Genomic DNA, 25,477 nt, shown 5'->3' on the forward strand with positions numbered 1-25,477 from the left:
TTCCTTTGTTTTGAAACTCCTGCTCTAGCTTTCAGAATGATGTCCCTGGACCAGCCAGTGGGACAGTTATGCAATGTAACACAACAGCCATGTAACCTGTTGTCTACCCTTTGTACCACCACAGCTGCTGTTGGGTGCTGCTCCCATATGGGTGCAAGAATGATGTAGTTTGTAATTTTGTTATTGTCTCTCCTTGTCTCCTCCCTTTGCACCTCACTTGCTCTTTCTTGCCTAGAGAGCACAACTCTGAGGTTACGCCCACACCAACTATTTTGCAGAGCAACAAAATGCTTTTCTGGGTCAGTCCGTCTCCCTCAAGAGCTGAGCTGGCTATAACATGGTTAAAAGTTGTAACGGAGATGGAACCGAACCATGGCCCCCTAACAAGAGTAAAGCCCAGCCCGTCCAGGATTTTCATCTGCTTCTGGGGATGAGAATGGTTGCTGGGTGCAGTACAGCTGTTAGGTGTAACTGACTGCCCCCCCTCTGCTACAAGTGTAGGGTAGATAAAGGTGTTTTGTGCTAGAACCTGTGTAGTTTTGCTTCTAGTGAGCTCAGCATATTCATGTTTACACTCCGACCTAGATCTCCCTGTGCTTACTACTCAGTCTTGGCTAGTTCAGTCCCTAGTGGAACGGTTCTCAAACTGGGGGTCGGGAGTTGGGACCCCAAAGTGGGTTGCGACCCCATTTAATGGGGTCATCAGGGCCAGTGTTAGACTTGCTGAAGCCAAAGCCCGAGCCCCCCACCCGGGGTCATGTAGTAATTTTTGTTGTCAGAAGGGGGTCACGATACAATGAAGTTTGAGAATCGTGCCCTAGTGTAAATTAGGGCAGCCTAGGGGTCCTAATTTACGCCTAGCTGTCCAGGGCTCCAAGGGCCATTCTGGCAGCAGGGGATTGGTGTGGCTCAGGGACACCCAGCCAAGGGCCAGAATAGGAGTGACACAGGAGCTTCCGCTCTGCTTCTGCATCAGCCAAGGATTTTCCTGCACAGTGAGAAGCCGGGAGGGGGGAGGGTTTGCACTGTGGTGGAGTCCAGCATCTGATCCATTATCTCCAAGTCCTTATTTCAGTGGTGAAAGTTTGTTTTAGAGGCAGGAACAATAGAAATCTGCTATAGTGGCTTCCCCTTCAAATCTGCACTATTCTCCCTCCAGGCTTTCCCCTCTACTGATCTGCCAGCCTCTCAGTTTAGTTCAAGGAGACTTTGTTTGCATGAGGAGCAGTACAAGCTTTGTGAATGTATAAAGAAAAGATAAACCCCTCAGCAGTGTGCCAAATGAGTAGAACCCACTCAGGATCGTATTACACACTGTAGTTCAACACCAGATAACCTATGACACACACAGCAAAGTCCATCAGAAATATTTATTAGATTATTGAAGAGATTTACTGTTAGACCAAAGAAACCTCAAAGATTCTGCACAGTGAATACAAGACTGCTGTGCCTCTTACCTGGCTTTTAAAAGAAGAGCATTTACTTGAATCTGACAAGCTACATGGTAGATATTCAACACTCTGCCTATTCCAAATGAGCAGCTCTTCCCCCAGTAACGTCCTTTCAGATGACTGCTCTCCATCTGAGGGCGTTAGCTGAAAGCATGAGAAGCAGGAAGCCTGCCAAACAATCAGTGGGGCCACTGTAGGATTGAGGTGCTAAAGGAGCACTTAAGACAAGGCTGTTGTGGAGAAACTACATTAATTCTTTGCATCAGTCTTCACTGCAGAGGATGTAAGGAAGATTCCACAGCTGAGCCATTATCGTTAGGTGACAAATCTGAGGAACCATCTCAGATTGAGGTGTCAGAGGTTTTGGAACAAGTTGATAAATTAAACAGTAATAAATCACCAGGACTAGATGGTATTCACCCAAGTGTTGCAGAACTAACAACTGTGGTATGTAACCTATCGCTTAAATCAGACTTTGTGCCAGATGACTGGCAGATAGGTAATGTGACACTGATTTTTAAAAAAGGCTCCAGAGGCGATCCTGGAAATTGTAGGCCGGTAAGCTAAACTTCAGTATCAGGCACACTGGCTGAAACAATAGCAAAGAACAGCATTATCACACATAGATAACACAATATATTGAGGAAGAGTCAACGCTGCCTTAGTAAAAGGAAATCATGCCTCACCAGTCTATTAGAATTCTTTGGGTGGTCTACAAGCATGTGTACCAGGGTGATCTAGTTGATATAGTGTACTTGGACTTTCAGAAAGCCTTTGACCAGGTTCCACACCAAAGGGTGGGTCTTAAGCAAAGTAAGCAGTCATGGGAAAAGAGTGGAGGTCCTTTCATGGATCACTAACAGGTCAAAAGATAGGAAACAAAAGGTAGGAATAAATGGCCAGTTTTCAGGAGGGAGAGAGGTAAATAGTGTGGTCCCTCAAGGGTCTGTACTGGGACCAGTGCTGTTCATCATATTCATAAATGATCTGGAAAAGGGGGTAATCAGTGAGGTGGAAAAGTTTGCAGATTATACAAAATTATTCAAGACAGTGAAGTCCAAAACTGCCTGCAAAGAGTTACAAAGGGCTCTCACTAAACTGGGTCACTGGGCAACAAAATGGCAGATGAAATTAAATGTTAATACATGCAAAGTAATACACACAATCTAACAGGGTATAAATTAGCTGTTACTACCCAAGAAAGAGTTCTTAGAGTCATCATGGATAGTTCTCTGAAAACATCCACTCAATAAGCAGCGGCGATCAAAAACAGAAAGTTAAGAACCATTAGGAAAGGCATAGCTAAGACCAAAAAAGATCATAATGCCACTATAGAAATCCATGGTACACCCACACCTTAAATGCCATGTGCAGTTCTGGTTGCCCCATCTCAAAAAAAGATAAGTAGAGTTGAAAAAAGTACAGAAAAGGGCAACAAAAATGATTAGGGGTATGGAACAGCTTCCACATGAAGAGAGATTAAAAACACGGGGGCTGTTCATCTTAGAAAAGAGATGACTAAGTAGGGACATGATACGAGGTCTGTAAAATCCGGAATGATGTAGAAAGTGAATAAGGAAGTGTTGTATACTCCTGCACATAACACAAGAACCAGAGGTCACCCAATGAAATTAGTAGGTTTAAAACAAACAAGGAAGTAGTTTTTCACACAATGCAGTCAACATATAGAACTTGTTGTCATGGGATGTTTTGACTGCCAAAAGTATAAGTTCAAAAAAGAATTAGATAAGTTCATGGAGGATAGACCTATCAATGGCTCTTATCCAAGATGGTCAGGGATGCAACCCCATGCTCTGGCTGTCCCTAAACGTCTGACTGCCAGAAGCTGGGACTGGTCAACGGGGGATGGATCACTTGATTAATTGCCCTGTTCTGTTCATTCCCTCTGAAGCATCTGTCATTGGCCCCTGTTGGAAGACTGGATACTGGGCTAGATGGACCATTGGTCTGAATTGCTATCACCAGTCTTATGTTCTTACTGTTTGTGGAGTCAGGAGTGAATTGGTTAATGTTGTTTCAGTAGTAATTAGATTTCCAAGGTAGCAGCCCACAGAGATGAATGGGGGACATTCCAACTGCTTAGTGCCATTGTTTCAGATGGGCTGCAGCTTTGTCCCAACAATAGTGCAGTGGTGTCCACTCTGTGGGGCGAGCTTGACACACAGAGCTAGAAACTTCCTCTTTAAGATAAGCACTTAGATACTGGGTTAAGTATTATTTTATGTATTGCTATTGTCCCAGCTCTTAATCAGTTTTGAAAGTGGTTTGCTGATTCAGTTTGTAAACCTACTACGTTTTTGCAGTGCTTAATATTGCTGTAGTGTTGTTAAAGTGCCAGACAAACTGTGCTATAAATAGGATTTACAGGAACATCACAGTGAATTTCACAGCAGGATACAGTACAAACTTGGTTTATAAAGAGCAGCAATGGTCTGATGTGTTATCACCGTAATTGTCCAAAATAACTTATGCAAGTGCTGCCTCCAGCGTATAGCACTTCCCTACTTGGGGGAACTCCCAGCAGTTTGGAAAGCTGCTTTTTTTTCTTCTGAAGTTGAGAAACAAAAGTATGATAGAGAGTAACATATTAAAGGGTCATTATCCAGATTTCATACATCTTAAATGCATCATACAATAGCAGTACTTTCCTGGTTTCATTTACATTTTCCCAACTTATCTTAGAAACTTGGGAAAGTATTATTGTTCCCATGTTTTGTGTAAGGGCCCATGCATAAGCAAAGTGTGTGCCCAATCCACATTTTAAATAGGTAGTGGAGATACTTTCTATAGGTGTGGCTTCTCTTAAAAGATGAGAAATATAGGTCATAAGTTATTTGTGTCTAAATCTGGTTCTGTTTTGGACAGTGCTATCAGCATCTCAAATGTGGATGTGTTTCAAGTATCAGCCCCCTCTGCCTTTCGGAGTGAGCCTGCCAGCCCAGACAGACAGATTCATGCTAGTGGGGCTTGCGCTAGTGTGCTAAAAATGGCAGCATGGGCATTGCAGTTCCAGTGGAGACTTGGGGTAGTCACTCCAGCTCACACCCAGCAGCTGGGGTGGGCTTCGCTTGAATGTCAGAGCTGCTGTCCAAGTAGCACAAGCCACCCTGCTATTTTTAGTGCACTAGGTTGAGCCCTGCCAGCACAAGTCATAAGAACATCTACCAGGGCTGGGAGGCTTGGTCCCAGCTGCAGTGTGGGCATAGTGTTACAAGCTAAAGAATAACCAACCAACCAGTTATTGGAGTTGTACTACAGAACTAATCTGAGAGGTTCTTAAGGAACTATGTACTTGATGTGACATGGCTGGGAATGTGCAATATCAGGGTAGGTCTACACTTAAAACACTGCATTGCTGCAGCGCTTCGGTGAAGATGCTACAACACCGACAGGAGAGCTTCTCCCATTAGCATAGCGAGGCAGCAGCTATGTCCATGGGAGAAGCCCTGCTGTTGACGTAGCGCTCTCTACACAGGGAGTTAGGTTGCTACAACTGCATTACGCGGCAGTGTGGATTTTTCACACTCCCGAGTGACGTCGTTATACGGATACAAGGTTGCAGCGTAGACCTGGCCTTGGCCTCATTTAGAACTGTTAACAGACTTCCGCCCGTAGGCCCCTAACTGAAAAGCCCAACCCTTGCAGGGGACAATGTGGGGAACCTTGACGTTATCCTGTAGAATGGAAAGGGCCCAAGTTCACTCCCATTTAGAGTATAAAACAGAAGAGCATTTGAACCATGATGCAACAGGTTTTCCAGCCCTGCTGAATTATAGATGGGTTCTAGTGGAGGGTCCCTGGGCTGCATGTACAGGTGGAGGGATAGCTCAGTGGTTTGGGCATCGGCCTGCTAAACCCAGGGTTGTGAGTTCAATCCTTGAGGGGGCTACTTAAGGATCTGTGGTAAAAATCAGTACTTGGTCCTGCTAGTGAAGGTAGGGGGCTGGACTCAATGACCTTTCAAGGTCCCTTCCAGTTCTAGGAGACAGGATACCTCCATTAATTTAAAAACAGTAGTATTAAACCAGCCTGTAAGTTCAGGAGACAAATTTGTAGTCACACTAGGCAAGAGTGTTTGATGAACTCTCTAAAGCTTATTTTCTGCTTACAAGTTTCCTCGCTGGTTCAGATCCAGCAGCATCAACAACACTGGGAGCTTTAGTATACATGGAGTGTGGATTGCTGTCATAGTTTAGCATGGTGTCCTGTCCAAGCAAGTCTAACCACTATGCTGTTAAAATGGCAGCAGTAGCTACAGGTACTGCTAGGATTTTTTTTTTTAAAGAATGTTACTCTAGAGCAGACAAGCCAATAAGCAAATAGATGCAGATACGTCTCACCCATGGCAGAACTGTGCAGTGGTATGACTCTTTTTTAGTACAGCTGAGCCCATAAAATGGCTTAAACTCCATTGTAACAAAGAACAGTTCTCTCTCTGCTTCAACAGAATGGACAAGGCCTCTCCCACATTAGGGGGATAATGTGTAGCACAGTTTGGGTAGCATGTCTCTCAGGGAGTGTGGCTCAATGTGGTCTGGGTGGGCACCCATTCCAGTAACAACTGTCTTACAGATGAATTTGCTAGTGGGTGTTTATGGCCACTACTCAGTTGGTCAAATACAGTTAAATTAGGGATAGGCTTATATCACCGAGTTTCAGATCAGACCTTCCCATAGATCACCTGTGTACAGAGGTGGGATTTTCATTATAGAGTTAGGCCCCACTGCTCCAAGCTGTTGCATGTAAGCAGGGGTCCATACAGAGCACCCCTGCAGTATAACATGTGTTAGCTGAGGGAACAGCCTGCACGATTGGGGTTTTAGAGTCTATTATCCCCACAGTCCCAACAGAAGTTTGGGGAGGGCTGGAGGTGAGATTGGGGGTTGAGACTCTCTCTGCACAGAACAAAGGAATTAGCTGACTTAAAATCTCCACTATACTTGTGTTAAAATGGTTTTCAGATAGGGAATAAGAACTTGTATAAGTGCTGCGTGGGGCTTTGTTCAAAGCCTTTTGTGGGAAAGTGATCTATTTCCTGTACAGCAGAGGTCTGCTACTACACATAGAGAGGAGGAGTGAAGGGGAAAAGGCCATGCTACAAAGAAGAAAACAAATGCAGAGTTTTTAGAATTCCTCCATGTGAGCAATTCATTTTCTGTTAATACTGCATAACTCAGAGCAAAAGGCAAGGCACACTCACCTTGTACATCAGTATCTACATGCTTTAGGCACTATAAACCACAAGGGGAAATATACAATCACAGTCCCTCACAGCTGTTCCAGTTTCTGTATTTTTATCAGCTGAAGTTCCAAGAAGTTTATCTGCAACCTGTGAGTTTGACAGGATACAGCTGTGGTAGGACCTGCCCTGGAAATAGTGTATACACTGCAAACTCTCTCTTAGTTCTGTTAATGACACTTTCAAAGAAAAATTCCCCCCCTTAACAAACATGGTATCAGAGTCTTCACCACTCGATATTGTACAATGCAACTAAACCTCTAATAATGGCACAGGGGGCTTTTTGGTTTAAAGAAGCTTGTGTTACTGTAGTTAATGCAAGAGTCAGACAGACTTGTTATTCAGCACAAAACCAGTTATCTAGAAGCTTTGATACCCGAGAGTATAAATAACCATTACTACAGAGCCTGGATTCTGTTTTCAGAGAGCAGTCGCCAAGTAAACACTGAGGAATCCCTTTGGAAAAGTAGGTCTGAAACAACCGTCAACATGTGCCAGGCAGATAAAAAATGATGAGCTGCCAGATTTGGTTATGGAAGCTTCTTGTTACTAGAATGTTCAGATCTATTGTGGTAAGCAACACGGCTTGGAGTGTTAATCACAGATGCTGAAGGGCCTCTTGGCCTTGTTCGGTGTAGGAGTCATCTTTGTTTGAATCTGCCCATTCGCCAAAAGTATCCTGGAAGTGAACGTTTTTCTGTGTCGTCTGCATGCGTTTTTTATCACGAGAGAAGAAACTAAACCTTCCAGAAAGTAAGAAAGACAAATTAGGACCTAGTGGTTTGGAGACACTTGAGATAACTGATACATGGTGCAACAAAACTTAGAGAGCAAAAAACTGTTTGCATCTGCAAAATGAAGGCAGCGAAGCCTGATGGAGCATTTGTCAAACATTATTCAAGATGAAGTCACTGCCATCTCCAGCTGCTTTGTTACTGAAGCTTCAAAAGAAGCTTTAAATGCTGTGACCTACACACACGTGCAGTCTTAGTTTGGGTGTATTAGTTATTTAAAAAAAAACACAACACACAACAACGAAACAAAAGGATTAGTTTCATGCCATAAACAAAATAAATTGGCATAGTGTATTTTGGGCATGAAAACGCTACAATATGCTTTTAAGTAGAAAGAGAAAAAATTGGGGGGGGGGGGAGAGAAGGAAATAAGTATAAGAACTCACTAAAAATTTAAAGAAATGTTTAAAGTGCATACTTTTAATACCTTAGGCCCAGTTCCAGCACACACCTAAAGACGTATGTAAGTGTTTGCAGGATCAGAGTCTTAACACATTAAATGTGCATATAATTTACCCACACAGAGTGTGTGGTGCTCAGTTAATAGTGTGCATGAACTGATAAGCCATTTTAATAAGCCTGTGAACTGCAATTAAATGCAAAGCTGATACTACATAAAAAAATTAAAAAAATCAGTTTTAGTTTTCCTTGTTTGTATGGCAGAGACGTTACCAGCTTAAACAAAATAATTTTTTGTTGTTATATTGAACCATATATTAAAAAAAAATGCAAAAGGTGTTAGTGCAATGTTAAAATGTAATTAATGTCTGTTGGGAAATGCAAAAGTTAAGGTACCATCTTCAGCATTAACCACACTCCATATCCTTCCGCTTTTATGGTTCTCTTTTTTAGGACTTTTTGTTCTGTTTGTATAGTACCTAGCACAATGGGGTCCTGGTCTACGAGTGGAGTCCTTAGGTTCTACTGCAATACAAACAATAACATGAGTACTACATTAAGCTACTTTTAAGTACAGGATAGAAACTACTACTACATGAGTGCCGTTCAAGCAAGTTAACGTTGCTGCTGGGACCTGAATGTTTGCATTTCCTAACTTTTTGATTTTAAGTCTGCAGCCTTAACATTGCAGTGTCTTGCATTTAATTTCTGGTTTGTTCTAAGAAAGTATATGTCAGCACTACCCTGCCACCGTCACCCCAGAGCTTGTAAATTCATTATGCTGCATCTGTTTTTGGTTGGTTGTTTTTTGTTTTTAAAAGGCCAGATTCCAAGTCCTCCTGGCATAACTGCACTGCTAACTAGGGCTTTCCCCATGTGCATATTTGTTCCTGCATTTTCAAATGTTCATAACTAACATTTTTCAAGTTTAGTAAAGTACACTCTTCAGTGAGGTCAGCTGTATTTACATGCTAAGTGTCAAGGGTCAAAGTTCAGCCATTTGAGTTACTCTCAAATTATGATGTAGGAAAATGGCTATTTTATATATAAACTATTTATTCTAAATCTCGCTGAAGAGATTTTGGTGAACTTAGAGTGTCATTTTGGGCCAAGAAAGCATGGAAATTCTCAGTCCAAAAGTTGAATGTTTAGAAAGATAACAAGTTTCTGTGTGGGAAGGGAAGGAATTTAGAATGAAAACTATTTTGCAGCCTTCGGTATAGTGGTCACTTCACATGACCACCATAATAATCAAAATTCAACCAGAACTTGCATTAGCAGTAGTCAGTGCCCTCTTTTGATAGCCAAGAATATAGTTGTAGAACTTGTTTTAAGTACATATAATCTGGATAGTGTGGAGCACACAATAGGAGACCAAAATCCACAGTTGACATGTACTCAGACATGTAAATGACAGCCTATAAGTAAAGTAAACACTAAGTTAGCACAGATATCGGCCATTATAGTCTGTAGAATTAATTTGTAGCAGGTCAATAAAATTACAGTTTTTAAAAAGCACTTGTCATGATAGATATAAAACAAACAGGTTTAGTAAGCAAAATTAACAAATATTGGTTAAAATGCTCTTATTGAATTAATTTCTTAATGGATAATGGACAAATTGGTTTAGCATGGTAACAGTGAGACAAAAGTGATGGAACAGAATATTCAAGACTGAGCATTTAAATACTGAAATGAATATGTACTGATTGATCATTCTGATTGGCAGCTTTTGAGTTTCTGTGATCCTATAGTCAGCCAATGGGAATGCAACCAGCAGCTTATATTAAAATACATGAGGGTCATGCAAAAAAACCAAACAAACCAAAAAAGAACCCACAAAAAAACCACAGTACGAAACATTTAAAAAAAAATTCCTACAAGGGACACAAGTCTTCTTATTGGCTGCAATGTGGGATCATCTGGAATCAATCCAGCTGCTACCATGGGCATTATGGCTGTAAAGATCCTGGTCAGAAAAGTACAGGCACAGAGATAAGACTGGAGTAATAAATAAAAGAGACATTCCATAAAAGACAGGTAAACAAGATACATAGGGTTACTCTGAATGATCACACATGGGAGTAGTTAGAGGGAAGAGGGAGAAATGTATCTGCATCACTCAAGACAGCTGCTCACTGGCACTTCTGGGTTAGATAAATTAGTACAGTAATTAAAATCTGGTTTTTATTCCATCTTAAAAATATTCATAACTGAGAGGTCAATTTTCTACTGTGATGCAGCACATAGCCTTCATGTAACTTCACCAAGGGATTATAATCTCTGGCAATGCAGAGCATGAGAATACATTTGTTTTTCCAGTTACAGGTTTGTAAAAAACAGGCACATACATAATGATGAAGTGAAGAATGAAGGTGGATGTTCAGAAATACAAACAGTGCTTTATAATACAACAGACTAGCTACTGCTTTTCCATGGATATTTGCATAGGAAATAGGGCTAGAAATTATCCATTTTACAGTTTTAAGGGTATTGCAAGTGACAAAACTGATACTGTCAAGTTTAAAAAAAAAGTATTTGAAAACTTGAAATAAACCCCATTGCATTCTACTTGGTTAAAAAAGGGTCCATGTCTCTCTTCTGAGAGGTTCTGCATCAATACACATGCAGAAATGCCAACCACAGGCAGCGATAATACTGGTTTCAAAGCCTTACAACTATGCTAGAAGAAACATTATTTAGCTGACTTGCTGTGACAGTTTCAGCCCTTTTACAGCACATCATACAATTCATGCAACTTGGAGGTACACTCTGGCGCTCAAAAAACCTGAACATGAGAGAGCACTTTGGCTAGATGCTCTGTCTGACCTGGCCCACACAAAGCATCTTCGTCCATACCTGCAACACCCTCTGCTGTTCTAAGGATTCTCCTCTGCAGATACCGGCAACTGTGGCCAATTTATTTTTGTGCTATGGACTAATGTCAGTTAAGGATCAAGTTGAGATCACCAGAGTCATTTCACTTGTGACCTAATGCAGCTCGGAAGCCTTCCTAACACAGCTGCTGTAGCTGCTATTCTTGAATCAAAACAAAGATATTATTCACCATAGCCTGGACTTCTAGTTTTACACATCATGGCCTACTCAGTTATCTATAGAGCTCAGACATCAGAACAAGACGTAAGACTACTTCAGGCATTACATTGAACAAACAAGCGTGGTACTCTTAAAGAAAAGGGTCTTTCTGTACAGTGTACAAACAAAATAGAGCCAGCATTTTTAATCCCAGTGCTGATGCTTTTTCCGCAAGTATCTCCTTTTGGCTGACAACAGATGTTCTCTGATTACATGCAGCCATAGAGGAATAGAGACAAACTTACTGGTAAAATCAAGGTGATCTCAGGAGATCTGTGCTCCTTTAAACTTGCAGAGAATCTAAAAATCAAGCTGTAACCCCAGGGAGAAAAATGTAGATTTCAGAACTTCCCTTAGCTGTTTGCAAATGCAGCGACTCACCAATTGTATGAGCCAATCCAAGATGGTAGAGAATATGCCTGGTGGCTTTATAATACTGTATTCACATTGAAGGGAAAGAGGTGTGTTTTAAAGAGGCAGACATACAGCTTTTCTTAAGAGAATGGCAATAAATTTGTATTTTCTTAGTTAGGCTTTGTCGAGAGACAGGCTGAAAACAGGAGTGGCAGCTAAGGCTGTCAGTTCTAATCCCAGCTCTGTTCCAAAGGAATACTAAGGTAGTGTTTTTAATCTATTACATCTTATCCCAGTGCTATTGCAGGTTTGGAGAGCTTACAGTAGAATACTGCAGTTACAATGTCTCCCTCTATGGTTTTAAGCAAGTGACTTGGGGCCTGATCTTACAAGGTGCTGAGCAGTTCTAAGTGTCCACAACTTCCACGGGCACTGGGACCTGGAGCACAGGAGGAACTTGGCACCTTGCAGAATCAGATCTTAAGTAACTTGACCAAGGCTCCCCTCAGCCACAGTTGCATCTCCCAGCCCCGCAGTATCACTGGGGTAAGCTGTATTTTCGTCTATTAATTTGGCTGCATCTGCTTTTTACCTCCACGTCCCCATCTGTAAAATGGTTATAATGGGATTTATTTACTATTTAGGTAATTAAATGGCTATAGTCTATGGGTGCTGAAAGACTGCCTGGAGCAGGAGATATCTGTCAGCTCGAGGGATAAACTGTATCCCTAATTCTCACCTCACCAAGAAGCAGCTGGTTACCTGGGCTGTGTTACTTCTCCTTCTGGTCCCTGAGTGGGTGGGCTGTAAAGTGGCAGCCGCAGGAGAAGACACAGAAATGGGGGCCTTTTTCTTTCCCAGCAATTCGGCTTCCTTTCATTTCAGGCAATCACATAGACCCCCGGCACCTGCCGAACCTTGGCCTATGTTGGGACTGCTAAAGTCCTGGAGTGCCCCTAGCTCGGGATTGCAGACAGTGTCCCAGCCACGGAGGACTGCTGGTGCCACAGTTTCAGGTACTCCAGACATGAGAGAGACAATGAAGACAGATGGGTTCTGTTTAGGGAGGTTGCAAAAAAGTTCAAGTACCATTGTCTTGGTTAACTTAAAAAAAAAATTATATATATAGGTCCCCCTTTTTTTTCCCCTCTCTTCCTCCTGCAAGAGGCAGGGGAAAACAAAAAAACCAAGGTGTTGAGAGTGCCAGTTGACAAGAAAGCCAGTTCCCCCAGATAGATATGGTATGCAGTTCCATATCCCAGCAAGAATAGGCAGGGGAGCTCTATGCTTAGGATGACAGCATGGGAATTTATTGAAATGTGAAAGGAGTTTTTGAAAGAAGGAAACAAGTCAAAACAACAGGTTTAACTTTTACTACTATTAGATATGGGTAATTATAAATTAAAAGGCAAGATGATAAAAAAGAAAGATCTGAATATTTGTCTAGAAGTTTTCCATGTGATTAGTGGCCAGCTGCCCAACATATGTTCCAGAGCACTCCAGAAAAATCAGAGGAAGAACCCAGCGAGACAGCCACTCCAAATATCCATGCTCTCCTGCCATGACTCCCTATACTGCCTATGTATATTGGAACCAGAGAGAGCCAAAATTAAGAATGTCCAGTTAGTATTGCAACAAAATGTGGTCAGTTTACAATTTTGTCCCGCTTTTGCTCAGGATAATCCCAATCCTGAAATTGCAGTCACCACTATACCGGTTATGTGGCCATTCCCCACAAATGGGGAATCAAACTAAATAAACTGAAGGATTACATAGTAATACAGGAACAGAACATTTATGATGGAGATGAACATACAAGATAAACCCACTAGTCCAAACATGACATGCTTTTCTCATAAGTGTTATAAAAGTAGAGCATCCTAACCATAATCATGAGGGAAAGTAATTCAACTGTCAAACTCAAAGTATAATTTTCAAATACAAAATAAAGGGTCATTGAAGCAACCAGTCTGAAATCTGGCCCATTCCTATGCACTAATAGCATGAGCTAAAGCCAACTGGAATCAATGGAAACGCTCCAGTTACCTTTACTGGAATTTGGATCATCCCATGGAAGGCATGTGGGGGGAAGAGCAATACCTCAGTGGTTTGAGCATCGGCCTGCTAAACCCAGGGTTGTGAGATCAATCCTTGAGAGGGCCACTTAGGGATCTGGGGCAAAAATCTGTCTGGGGATTGGTCCTGCTTTGATTTAAGCAGGGGGTTGGACTAGATGACCTCCTGAGGTCCCTTCCACCCCTGATATTCTATGATTCTAAGTGCAGGCACTGTTTTTATATGGAAGCTGAAGGTTATATGCATATAGGGACAGGATGGGAGAGTTTTGGAACTAAATAAAAATGTGGCATATCCAAATAGTTTATGCATTGTTAAAAGTTATACTATTCACAAAACATGAAAACCTCCTAGTGGGTTCAAAAGCTAATATTTGGAATAAAAAGGTGAGGGAGTGAGTTGACAATAGATAAACTGACAAATGAAGTGATTCTATAATTTGGTTTTCTAATCCTTTCTGCACAGTATTATTACTTACACCCCACTATAGAGGGCACGGAGCTTTACAGGTCAGAAAAACAATAGAAACAAGCCCCCTCTGACAGGGTACAGAGTAAGCAAAGAGTTAACTCTGTGCTTAGCCCTAATGCAAGTGTTCTGTATACAGCTAGGTGTGTACAGGGAAATGGCAAGGCTTGAGCCTGAAGGCTCAATCAGATTCTCAGGATGTAGGAATCTGTAAACATGGCTACTTAGTAGTGGGAAGGGAAGGAGACTGAACTCCAGACCCAGCTGTTATGTGCTTGAGCTTTCGTTTCTTTCATAACAAACACATTCTACAGCTCTCAGGTGGGAGACCTAGAGGAGGCAGCTTGCTGACATGTTCCCGTTGCTGAATCCGCTGTCTCTGCCCCAAGGAGTTTACTCTCTAAATGTAAGCAAGCACATAGTAAAATTGGGTACTTTTTCACCTAATGCAGCCTGATCTTACATTGGTCTCAGCTGCAATTTGGGGTGGCCAAGGAATGCAGAATCAGGCTTGAAATAGGACCACTGCCCATGGTGAGAGACCAGCAGTTCACTTTCATATGCAGACACAAACATCCTCAGAGCCTGAATAGGCTGACAAGATGGTTCCAAATAAGAGCCGGAGTTTGTGACTAACAGCTTGTTAGCTCATATGCTGTTACAATTCATAGCAACATATGCTACTCTACTCAGAGTATTATGAGCAGTACTCAAGAAGGGAATATTAGAATTTAACACACCATAGGGGCTCAGTTTATCTGTAACCATAAATGCAAGTGCACAGAACACTTATTCTTCTCCTTATTGTGTGTGTCAAGGGAGCCTGTCAGAGATAGGAAGTCACTGAGAATTAAATCAACACTATGTTCTGTTTTGTTTCATAAAACCTATAAATTGTGTTTTTATAATACTGTTTATTATAGGATTATTTCCAAAACATGTGCATGTGATAGCACTAAATGAAGATTAATGGGGTTGGGGTGGGGGATGACAACCAGAACTAAAACCAACCCAATTACCCCCCCCCCCCAAAGAAACATGCCCAGTTCAAGATTTTTGGAAGAGAATGCTACTTACAGTCGTTTGATTCCAGATTCTGGCTGAGTTGAGGTTTTTGAATTAATTATGGGTGTAGGTTGAGGGGATCTAGTTTCTTCTTCTGTTTCCTCACTTTAAGAAGAGGGGAAAATATAGTTAAATTCTAGTTCTTTCATTATTCTGGAGAAATTTAAAATAAAATTTGAAGGAGTTTTGTAAATTAAAAAACTAAGAGCCTGATCCACAACAGATGAAAAGATTCCCTCTGACTTTGGTGGATTTGAATCACACCCTGAGTTTCATGAATCTGAACAAGCTTTGTAAACTAAAAGGAACTGAGGGGCTGATTCAAACCCATTAAAGTCAGTGGCAATCTTTTCGTCAGCAGTGGATAAGGCCCTTAGTTTCTTTTAATTTACAATACTTTTTCAAATTCAAGTCACCAGTGTTAGAAGAGGAGTTCTATCACTGTCACATAAGGAGGATTTATCATACGCAGTGAGTGCCATTAAAAATGTCAGACTTCTGTGTAAGCATGAAAGCTTCTCTCGCTCATCAACAGAAACTGGAACAGTAAAAGATATTAGCTCACCCACCTTGTCTCTCTACTATCCTGGGATCTGACATGGCTACAACACTGCGTATGTTAAAAAAAAATCAACATTCAGGTAACCCAAATACCTGCAATAGTTTCTTAAACTCAGAAGAGGACAGAATACTGCTGTGCAGCGTACAGCAATCCTTGGGAGAGTGACAGGCTGAGTTTAATGGATCCCACTGTTTAGGAGAGAAAAACTGACCATATGAAAAAAATAAAGTTGTTGTGCAAGTGTTGGATTGACAGCTCAGGAGTCCCCGGTTTAGTCCAAGAACAGGTGCAGCATGGGGAGCAGCAAGACCGTCTTCCCCCTACTGATACCCCTCAAATGACGGTCTGAACAGAGCTCCTGTAGAGGAGGCTAAGCTCTCCTGTGTTCAGGCCCATTCAATCCTTGGCCTCTGTGAGGAGACTGGAAATCACTGGCATGCTAAAGGCAATGGTCATGATAGTTTTAGGATTTTGGCACTTCTCCACTGGGTACTGAACTGTGACCACGACCTTGCTGGCCTTGGGCCACAGAACAGGTATCAGATGGCAATACGTTTTTGGCACCAGCCACGTGCTGAGGAATAGATTTTTGCCAGTGACCTAGAGGTGCATCCTGTCCCAGGGACATATAGACCCTATATAGCTTTGCTGAGAATGTTAAATGGGTAAATAGTAAATAATCTGTCCCTACATTAAATTTGCAATTTTTTTTTTTTTTTAAAGCTGATTGAAAGAGTTAGGGTGTGCAGGGTGGGTGGTTGTTTTTTGTTGTAATTTCAAGTCAGATTTTGTTCCACAGGTATGGAAAGGAATGATTTGTCACTCATTTGAAAAAAAATTAAACTAAGATTTTTGGTTGTTGCAGTTTTCAATTCCCTTCCCCAGATTCTCTCCCTCTATTTTGCCACTAAAAAAGAAAGGGAGGAAAGGGGGAAAGAAAATGGAAAAAAAAAGTGCAAACATTTCCATCTTTGTGAAAGGCCATTTTCTGATTTAAAAAAAAATTAAAACAGGCACTAACAATTTCTCTCCCTTTTAAAAGTATTCATTTGTTTGAAATGTCCGCTATTGAGAGGTCACAGGTTTTGGGGAACATTTAAAATTAAACCAAACTCCTCCCAAAACTTGGTGAAAATTCAAATATGAACCAGATTTTGGAGCCATCTTTACTTTGTTTTAGGGAAGCCAAGAATCCGCTGCCGTTTCTTAGAGACTACTTAAGCGGACACTCACAGTTTTTAGATCCAGCCTCTGGTTTCTCTCTATTCTGTGCCTCTCCAAGAGTACCACAATGGAGAAGGCAGAGGTAGCAATACCAACAGTGGGAGCCAACACACCTCTTATAATATAAAAGCTCCTCCTGCAACAAAAACACTCGAGACTTCAATTCATTCCGCTCATGTAAGACATCCCGTAGCTCTTGTAGAGTAAATCTTGGACGGTTTGGATCTTTTAAATCCAGAGCCATCTTCTCCGATTCAGAGAGATAGTCATCATTGTTAGGTTCTGTCTGGAGGATGAAATACAAGCTTTAATTAATTCATTGTGCACTCAATAAAGGCTTAACTTTTCCTTAGAGATGCAATTGAATCATCCATCACTATTCTTAATATTATAAGAGCCATCAACAATGTTAGAGGAGTGCTACGGAAAGCCAACTACTTTTGCTTCATTGCTCGGGTTTAATAAGATCCCCAGCAAGAATAATTCAATGGTAGGGGATCGCAGCATTCCTTACTGTGCTGGAAGCAGCTGGAGGCTAACAACGCAGGGGTAGCTTTGGGTTTTTAGGCCTCAAAGATGGGGGTGAGCCCTCTTTATCTCACCTCCTCAGATGGGAGGAGTCATGAGTGGGTGCCAACAGCAAGGAGGCCGTAAATCCAGCCCAGGGGAAGTTTGTTTTCTATTTTATCTAGCCAGAGGCCTGTATTTTCAGAAGTGACTAGTGATTTGGGGTAACAATGTTTTTGGGTATTCAACCTGAGACACCTTAAAGGGGCCTGATTTTGAGGGTCTAGGTGTTCAGAGAATCAACCCCCCCCACAAAAAAAACCCCAAACACTAGTCATTTTTCAAAATGTAGGGCCTGTGTTTTGACAAGGGCCTGCTTTCCACAGTTTCTTAAAGATAGTTAATCAAATATTTTAAAATAAATGACCCTTGCTGTGTGGCTTGTTTAGTGTATTTTCCAATCATAAAAAGACGCTTCTTTAGAAGAGGTTGCAAGTTTCCCTGAATATATAATAACCTATTACATTAATGCCCTTGCTCAATTGACATCTCTTTGATGTCAACACCAGTGAACCTGAACAGCTGCAAAGAGGAGATATACAGATGTGTGCAGAGCACTCCATATTCCCTGTGGGTAATGGTAGGGTTGGCTTTTTTATTTTTTAAATAGACCAGTTACTCCCATCCTTCTTCTATATAATAGTTCTATGTAAGATTCACTCAAAGTTAGGAGATTTCTCCAGTTTTGGTCCTGGAGCCTGTAGATGTTCGGTCTCTTGCATCCTAATTTCTGCAGAACTTGGACCCTGATTTACGCAGATGGTTTCTCACACCTGTGTGGAGTCCTACCAAAGTCAATGAGATCCTGCGTGGCTCTGTTTGCAGGAATATGGCCCAAGGGACTGCAGCACAGAGAAGGAGAAGAAAGTCACCATACATCAGTGTTTCTCAAACTGGGGTCGCCGCTTGTGTAGGGAAAGCCCCTGGCAGGCCGGGCCGGTTTGTTTACCTGCCCCATCCGCAGGTCCGGCCAATCCTGGAGCAGCGAACCGTAGCCAGTGGGAGCCATGATCGGCCGGACCTGTGGACGGGGCAGGTAAACAAACCGGCCCGGCCCGCCAGGGGCTTTCCCTACACGAGCGGTGACCCCAGTTTGAGAAACACCGCCATACACTATACTGCTGCTGTAGTCAGTGACATCAGGTGGCCATATAAAGCAGAGTAAGCAATACAGAGAAAATACAAGCGTGTTGGAAGTGTGTGCTTGGAATCAGGATTTTCTGCAACACAACTGAGAACACTACGAGGTCTGGGAAACTTCCGGCTGTAAATAAATGTTGGAACGGTGCGTGCAGCAAAGTACATTTGAAACTCAATACTTGTTGCAAGAGCTGATGGGGTGCCAGCACATAGAAGCAGTGTCACTGAATGGGCTGAGAGAGACAGATGATTTACATATTTGGACCTGATGAAGATAAGCAGGGAAGAAAGTAAGCTGCTCACCTCCCAAACTGGATTTTAAAGAGGTTCCAAGAGTTTCCTGGCTATGTCACTGGAGTCAGGAGTCTGTTGGTATTCCAGTGGCATGGTGGCTCCTAACTAGGTATTTTATATTCAACGTATAGCCACCTAAATAGATATGTTCCTTTCAACACTCCGAATGGAAAAAAGGCCGATCAAGGTCTCATTTCCCAGGGAAAGCTTCTCTAACTTTTTTTGCAGAAAGTTTTATATATTAAAATTTTCCAACCAGCTCTAGTTCCCAGGAAACTACCCGTGGGTTTAATTGGTATTAAACTCATTTGATTAAAAAGGGAAAAGGCCATTTTTATAACAATTCAGGAAAACTACTGGCTTCTAGAGCCCACCCTCTAGTTATGAAACCTAGCTATTTATACCACATTTAAAACAAGGTGGTAGCAATTTTTCCTCTGTAAAGCATTACAGAGTGAGATTGATTAGAGTGAGGGAGACGTCAACAGCAGGTATATACCGCTGAAAGCAGATATTCTACACGTTAAGAGCATGATCTACATGCTCCTATTATTGAGAATGCCATTTTCTAGCACTCCAGGGAATATGCAACCTAGGGACACCCCCTACACACCATTCCTGTAAATACTTAACTTTATGCATCTGAGTAGTACTAGAGAGTTCAACGGGATTTCTCACGTATTTAAAGTTCAGCATGTGTGTACCTGTTTGCAGAATCAGGGTTAAAGTCTCCGCACTGTCATTGTTATATTGATTGAAAGAACATTCTCTCCATTGGGCGGGAATGGGGTCTAGTGGTTGGAGCAGGGAACAGGAAGTCAGGACTCCTGGATTTCATTCCCACCTCTTCCTCTAACTCACTGTGTGGCTGTGTAAGATGCACAAGGTGACTTTTCCAATAGTGGCCTCTAGTTTGGGGTACCTGATCTTAGGCACCAAGGGCCTGATTCTTTACCAGTCTCGAGGTCTCAAGCTTCACTTGGGAATGGTGGGTGCTCAGCACTTCACAGGAAAAGGCTCTAAGCAGCTAAATTTGGGGACCCAAGTACTGGGGCATCCAAACACAAGCCACTTTTGAAAATATGGGCCTCCACTCACCCATCAGCAAAATAACCTTGACCCTCCTCCCAGGGCTGTGGGGAGGGTTAGTTAATGGACGTTTGTAGAAGTTCAAACTGTTGCTGCAGAATATTCTATCCAATGTCCTGCAAGGATGGAATAGCAGCTTGAATGACAGCTGGTCTCTGTTTGTCAGATCCTTACTATTCAATTAGGTTTTTTTCTTATCACAACCTAATGTCATAAGATGGATATTATGGAACACAAAATGTTCAGAGGAAATCATAACGTAAATGCTTTTCCATACAATTACTCCCATCTTGGTCACATGCATCATTTCAAAGCCCATTTCAGTTCTGTTTACTTCCCATCCCCTTCCCCAGATAAGCCATCTTGTCCAGGTCTCATCTAAGTCAGCGGAGACTGACACACATGTAGCCAATGCAGCTAAGTTTACTCAGCCCAAGCCAACAACCGGTGCTAGTTCCAGAGAAGGTAGTTATTCCAGCTTTCTGCTTGCCACTGCAATTACTGCCTAACCTTCGCCCTGGCAGAAAGAATGGGAACGGCTGTAATTAGAAGAGATGCCACTGCCATGAAACTGATGAGTTACAGCAACGAGAAGAAAGCATCCTCTCTCTCCAGAGACTGAAGACACTTTCATGCTTGCTGGCTCACGGCCTAGGCCTGTTTACAAAGCTGGGTCTCCTAGCTGAATTAACAACAATGAAATCATCCCTTAAACTATTAGTACCAAGCTCATTCAATTCATTAGTAAAACACTGACAGTCACTGTCGCTTTTCGGGCGGGGGGAACCCAAGCATCCTCACATGCCCCTGTTCACCTCTGTTTTCTCACTTATTTTCCTACCTACTTCTCTGCTGCTTTCATTTTCCCACTCTCTGGCTGCAATCGTCTGCTAAGGCATTTATACCATGCTTGTGACAGGACATGTCTTTACCACCTTAGAGGAGAAGCCAATATTTTAGCTGGCGTTAAACACTCAATAGGAAAATTCTTTAGAACATTGGTCCTCAAATTGCTTCAGACCATGGACTACTTCAAACAAAAGTGGTCATGTGCACACCTCCCCGCCCGGGCCCATCTCTACCCTACAGCAAATAGAGAACTTCACTATATGGCAAAGTTCCACGTCCTTGTTGCTTATTTCCTCTGTGCACATCAGTGCACCTTGATTCAGAATTACTCTCTTCTCACTAGAGCAATGGGGGACACAGACAATCTCACCAGGTTACTTTGTAGTTTGGTGCTTTGCATATTTCTGCAAATATTTGATCACAAACTCAAATTTACTTTCCATGAGCATCTGTGCTAGTAACACTCCACTGCACAAACGTTAATAGGAAGCTAATGCATGAATAGGGCCAGTGTAAGTTCATTTAAAACATGCCTACAAATATTTGCAGACTTGTTTGGTAGCATTATCCCAGGTCTGTTCCTGACAGGTCAGCTGAACAATACCACAGCCTCTTGACGGACTCAGTCTTGCTCCAGTTAGCATCAGTGGTGCAGGTTCACAGCCTCCCCTCACTTTGTGGGTTTGTAACCAGCCCTGAGCATTGTTCATTCATGCTTTAATTCTGAACATTCACAATTAGTTTAGTGAATGGGAAGATAGTCAGTTGTTAGAGCAATGATGTGCCAACAAAAGGGACAGAAAAATCTCGTTAATCCCTAGAATGCTGGCATCTTCCAAATGGTCAGTGAAATTAATGGGATATTCACTGGAATAAAATGATCATCAGATATGGGTAATTTTTAAAAGTCACAGTGAGTGTCTCAGTTATGTCATGGTCAATCTGGATTTTTAATATAAGTTATGATCATTATGCTTCATGGTATAAGATAGTCACCCAATGGGTGTCAGGAAGAAGATTTTGCCTGAGATAGTGCTGTTCAATTAGCAATTTACTATCTTGTGCATGCGTGTCTGGTACAAAGATTTTAACAGCATGAATGGATGAGGACACCATTAACCAGTGGCAAAAATCACTAGGTTGTTATTCAGGTCATCCCAAATGAGTACTGCTAAAATTTATACCTCCCCACTCCATCCCTCTCTTTATTTTCTATATGCCACGTATGTTACAAAAATACTGCTTTTAGGAATGTGATAGTGAGCGTCACAATTTTTTTTTTATATTGGGACTGTATTTTGTATTCCTCTGCCTGTAAATCCAGGTGCTTTGTGACCATGAGGGCTCAGATTACACTAACAACTCTTACGAGTGACCCTCAAAAACAATTCTGTGCAGAATAATGTGACAATTTCAAGTCAGTATCTCAGGTCCTGCCAGGGCTAGCAGCATTGTAAATAGGGGCATCTCCCTTGCCATTGGTATTATGCTCAGGACAGGACTGGCCTGAGTCTCTGATGAGGGAACATTTAAAGAGTCCAATTTGGTGCAGTAAAACGAAGGTGGAAATTATTGTCTTGACAAGCTGTTATTTGTCAATGGCAGCTGATGCAAGCTGCTTAGAGGTTTAGAGTGTAGGAAATCATAGAATATCAGGGTTGGAAGGGTCCTCAGGAGGTCATCTAGTCCAACCCCCTGCTCAAATCAAAGCAGGACCAATCCCCAGACAGATTTTTGCCCCAGATCCCTAAATGGCCCCCTCAAGGATTGAACTCACAACCCTGGGTTTAACCACTAAGCTATCCTGCCCTCATAGTCAATAGTCCCAGGAGGGCTGGATTAGTGGACAGAGTGCAGATGAGGCAGTCAAAGATGCATGATATATTTATCCCACAGAGATCCTCTCCATATAGTGTGTCATGTGCACAACACACACACACACACCCCCACCCCTTTATTCTATATTTGTGGTCTCCCAGGGGTTAATCTGTGTGTCTGTCAGAAGTGACCATTTCTATTTGTGGGTTCGAGACACATGGTTCAGCCCCTAACTTTCAGTCACAGATGTAAACACAAGTTGCAGGTGAGTTTCCACAAGGTCTGTAACCTCTCCAAGAGTGCAAAGGGTCAAGTACATCAAGTGCTCCGATATGTTTATACACATTTTGCTGCAGGGCAGCCTATTTCTCCAGCTTAGTACCTGGAAAGCTGTGTGCTATTCCATTTCAGAGGGCATGTGCCAGTTATCTGCTGAGATGTTGCCAAACACTACACAGTAGTGTAAGCTGGAAGTGACCCAGGGAACAACAACAGACCCGAACAGAAGCGTTAAGGTATCAGGTATATAAAATGCAGGCAGGTAGTACTTTTCAGTTTGGAGAGATCTCTATGCCAGTAATTTACCTGGCTTACTGGAAAGTGCTGTGCTAGTTAAGTTACGGTAGCACAGAGCCCACAACTGAGATTGGAACCCTACTCTGCTAGATGCTGTATAGAGACAGTCCAAACCGCTTACAAATTGTTAAAATTTACTGTGAGAAAGACTGGTAACTCCACTGAAGTCATGGTTTATACCAGTATAAGAAGTAAAAGGAAAGTTAGGCTCAAAGTACAGTATATTCCTTCCACCCTCCCCCATACACATACTCAGAAAAAGCCAAAGCAATGGAAAGTTTCTTCCCAAAAAAGAGGAATTGTTTTAAAAACATAGGAGGTGGGGGGGGGGAAGCTTTAGAATGGAAACTGGAACTCAACCATAACTATATATAAACACTTCTGCTTACTTGCCACAAACGCTGTAACATACAGGAGATTTTTAAACTCGCATAGATTTTACTGCAGATTTTTAGTACAGTAACTTGCAGGCCTATGAAAGTGGATTGGGGAAGCCTGGGCAGCGATAATTGATGCTGCTTTATACAGAGCTGTCATCTGTACGAACTAGATATGGGGCAAACCCAAAACCCCAGATCATAACAACACCTCCCACAAAATTTGGGAGGATTCAGAGACACAAAACTATTAGAGAAAAGCCTAAGCCACAAAGAAACTGAAGTCTCTAACCCTCAATAAAACAAAGCAAAAGCCGGGGACCAGAAAAGAGTCAGACCATCATTTACATCCCCATAGCACCTTTCCCTCCGATGTGCGTGACAGTACCTCTGACGTGGGGTGGAGGGAAGATCACTTTTGTACAGTGTGTCAGAAGGCAAGTGGATGAGGAAAAGAAATTTTAAGCCAAGGACACCAGTATAAACCCTATGTCTTACACAGGGCCGGCTCCAGGCATCAGCCGACCAAACATGTTCTTGGGGCAGCACCTTGGGGCGGGGCGGCGCTCGGGTTTCGGGGTTTTTTGTTTTTTTTGGTTCAGCAGGCAGCGCTGGAGGGTTTTTGTTTGTTTGTTTTTGTTTCCACTGGGTGGCGCTCGGAGGGGGGGGCGTGTTTCGGCCACGGGGCGCTTGGGGGCGGGCGCTTCAGGCGGCGCGGCACTCGGGGAGGAGGGGGGTGTTACTGCAGTGCGGCGCTCTTTTTATTTTGCTTGGGGCGGCAAAAAAGTTAGAGCCGGACCTGGTCTTAGATGTCCTGTTCCTAATGAGGCCAATAGAAATTCCCATTTCACTTCAGTGAGACTAAGCATAGATTTCAAGCCTCAATGTCAGTAGCCAGCTTCTCCTCCACTGATACTTTCAGGGACACGTACAAGTCCTGCAGCACTAAAATTTCCACCTGTCCTGCAAGTGGGGGAGAAATGAGATGTAATGTTCTAGCAGTCTGAATTCCACTGAACAGCAGTGTATCTACTGCAGAACATGAGGACTGCTACTGCTCCAATGCCATAAACATTTCACCGACCAACAGTATCGCCTGTGGGACCCATTAGAATTTACAGATGTACAGGTGGGGGTGAAGATTAAAACCTCTCATCAGCCATTGCATTTTGGAACACTAAATATTTTAGGATGAGGAAAAAAAAACACCACCACATCACCACAGACTAAAAACAGCACAACCAAAATACTGGCTGCCTTGAATCTAAACCAACAGCTGACACTAGAGATATTTTGGTTTGCCCGAGGCGTATTTAATACTGCTCTCACAAATCAACTATTTGTCACTGTATCTGGAGGATTCTGTGATCTGTCATGCAATCAGAAAGTCACACTTCCTGTGATGCATATGACAGCAGCACGACAGGTTGCTAAATGCATAGATGAGATTTTCTTATTCAATATAGAACTATTCCATCACTGAAGAGTGCCATCAACACAGTGTATTTGAATGACCAGCTATAGAAAGATAGGACTGGCTACCTGTGGGCTGCAGTATTCCCCAGCTGGCTACCCTATGAAGTTACAAACACATGGTATTACTACTTGTTGTGTTAACTGGAAATAAGACATCCTAACACAGGCCCTGCCATGGCCTGGATGCCTCAAATGCATATCAAGCGTTTACACTGCAAAGAATGAATAATAAAACTTTATAGGGCCTCCCCGGTTCTTCAAGTGCCTTACTAAAGCTGGGTAAGTATTATCACCCCCTCCCCACTTTATATATAGCAAGACAGAGGCCAAGAGTTAAGGGTGCTAGCTTTGATCCAGCTAGCACAGATAATAGTAAGAGAGATGTGGCAGCATGGGCTAGCCACCTGAGTACAAGCCCACCACGGAATTTAGACACGGTCAGGTTGCCAGCCCATGCCACCCATCTTCACTACTATTACCTGTGCCAACTAGATTAAAGCTAGCTCAGGTATGCCTACCCCTGCTACAGTCACACCTTCACC

General features: G+C 42.5%; 1 protein-coding gene across 4 annotated transcripts in view; it reads right to left on the minus strand.

The window, feature by feature from the left end:
* Window positions 1-6,900: 6,900 nt before the first annotated feature.
* RILPL1 (Rab interacting lysosomal protein like 1) overlaps window positions 6,901-25,477 on the minus strand; it is a 33,674-nt gene continuing 15,097 nt past the window's right edge. For 3 of the 4 annotated variants that reach the window (XM_044989576.1, XM_044989578.1, XM_044989579.1), the window contains 3 exons: window positions 16,863-17,035; window positions 14,976-15,068; window positions 6,901-7,454 (listed from right to left, as the gene is read on the minus strand). In XM_044989576.1, the coding sequence (XP_044845511.1) occupies window positions 7,310-7,454; window positions 14,976-15,068; window positions 16,863-17,035 (411 nt within the window). In that variant the 3' untranslated portion in view covers window positions 6,901-7,309. Of the gene's footprint in view, window positions 7,455-9,752; window positions 9,874-14,975; window positions 15,069-16,862; window positions 17,036-25,477 lie in introns of those variants that run through there. The other variant, XM_044989577.1, reaches the window with a different exon arrangement.

This window comes from Mauremys mutica, chromosome 16, assembly GCF_020497125.1.
Source record: "Mauremys mutica isolate MM-2020 ecotype Southern chromosome 16, ASM2049712v1, whole genome shotgun sequence".
In the NCBI taxonomy this organism is placed as follows: Eukaryota; Metazoa; Chordata; order Testudines; family Geoemydidae; genus Mauremys; species Mauremys mutica.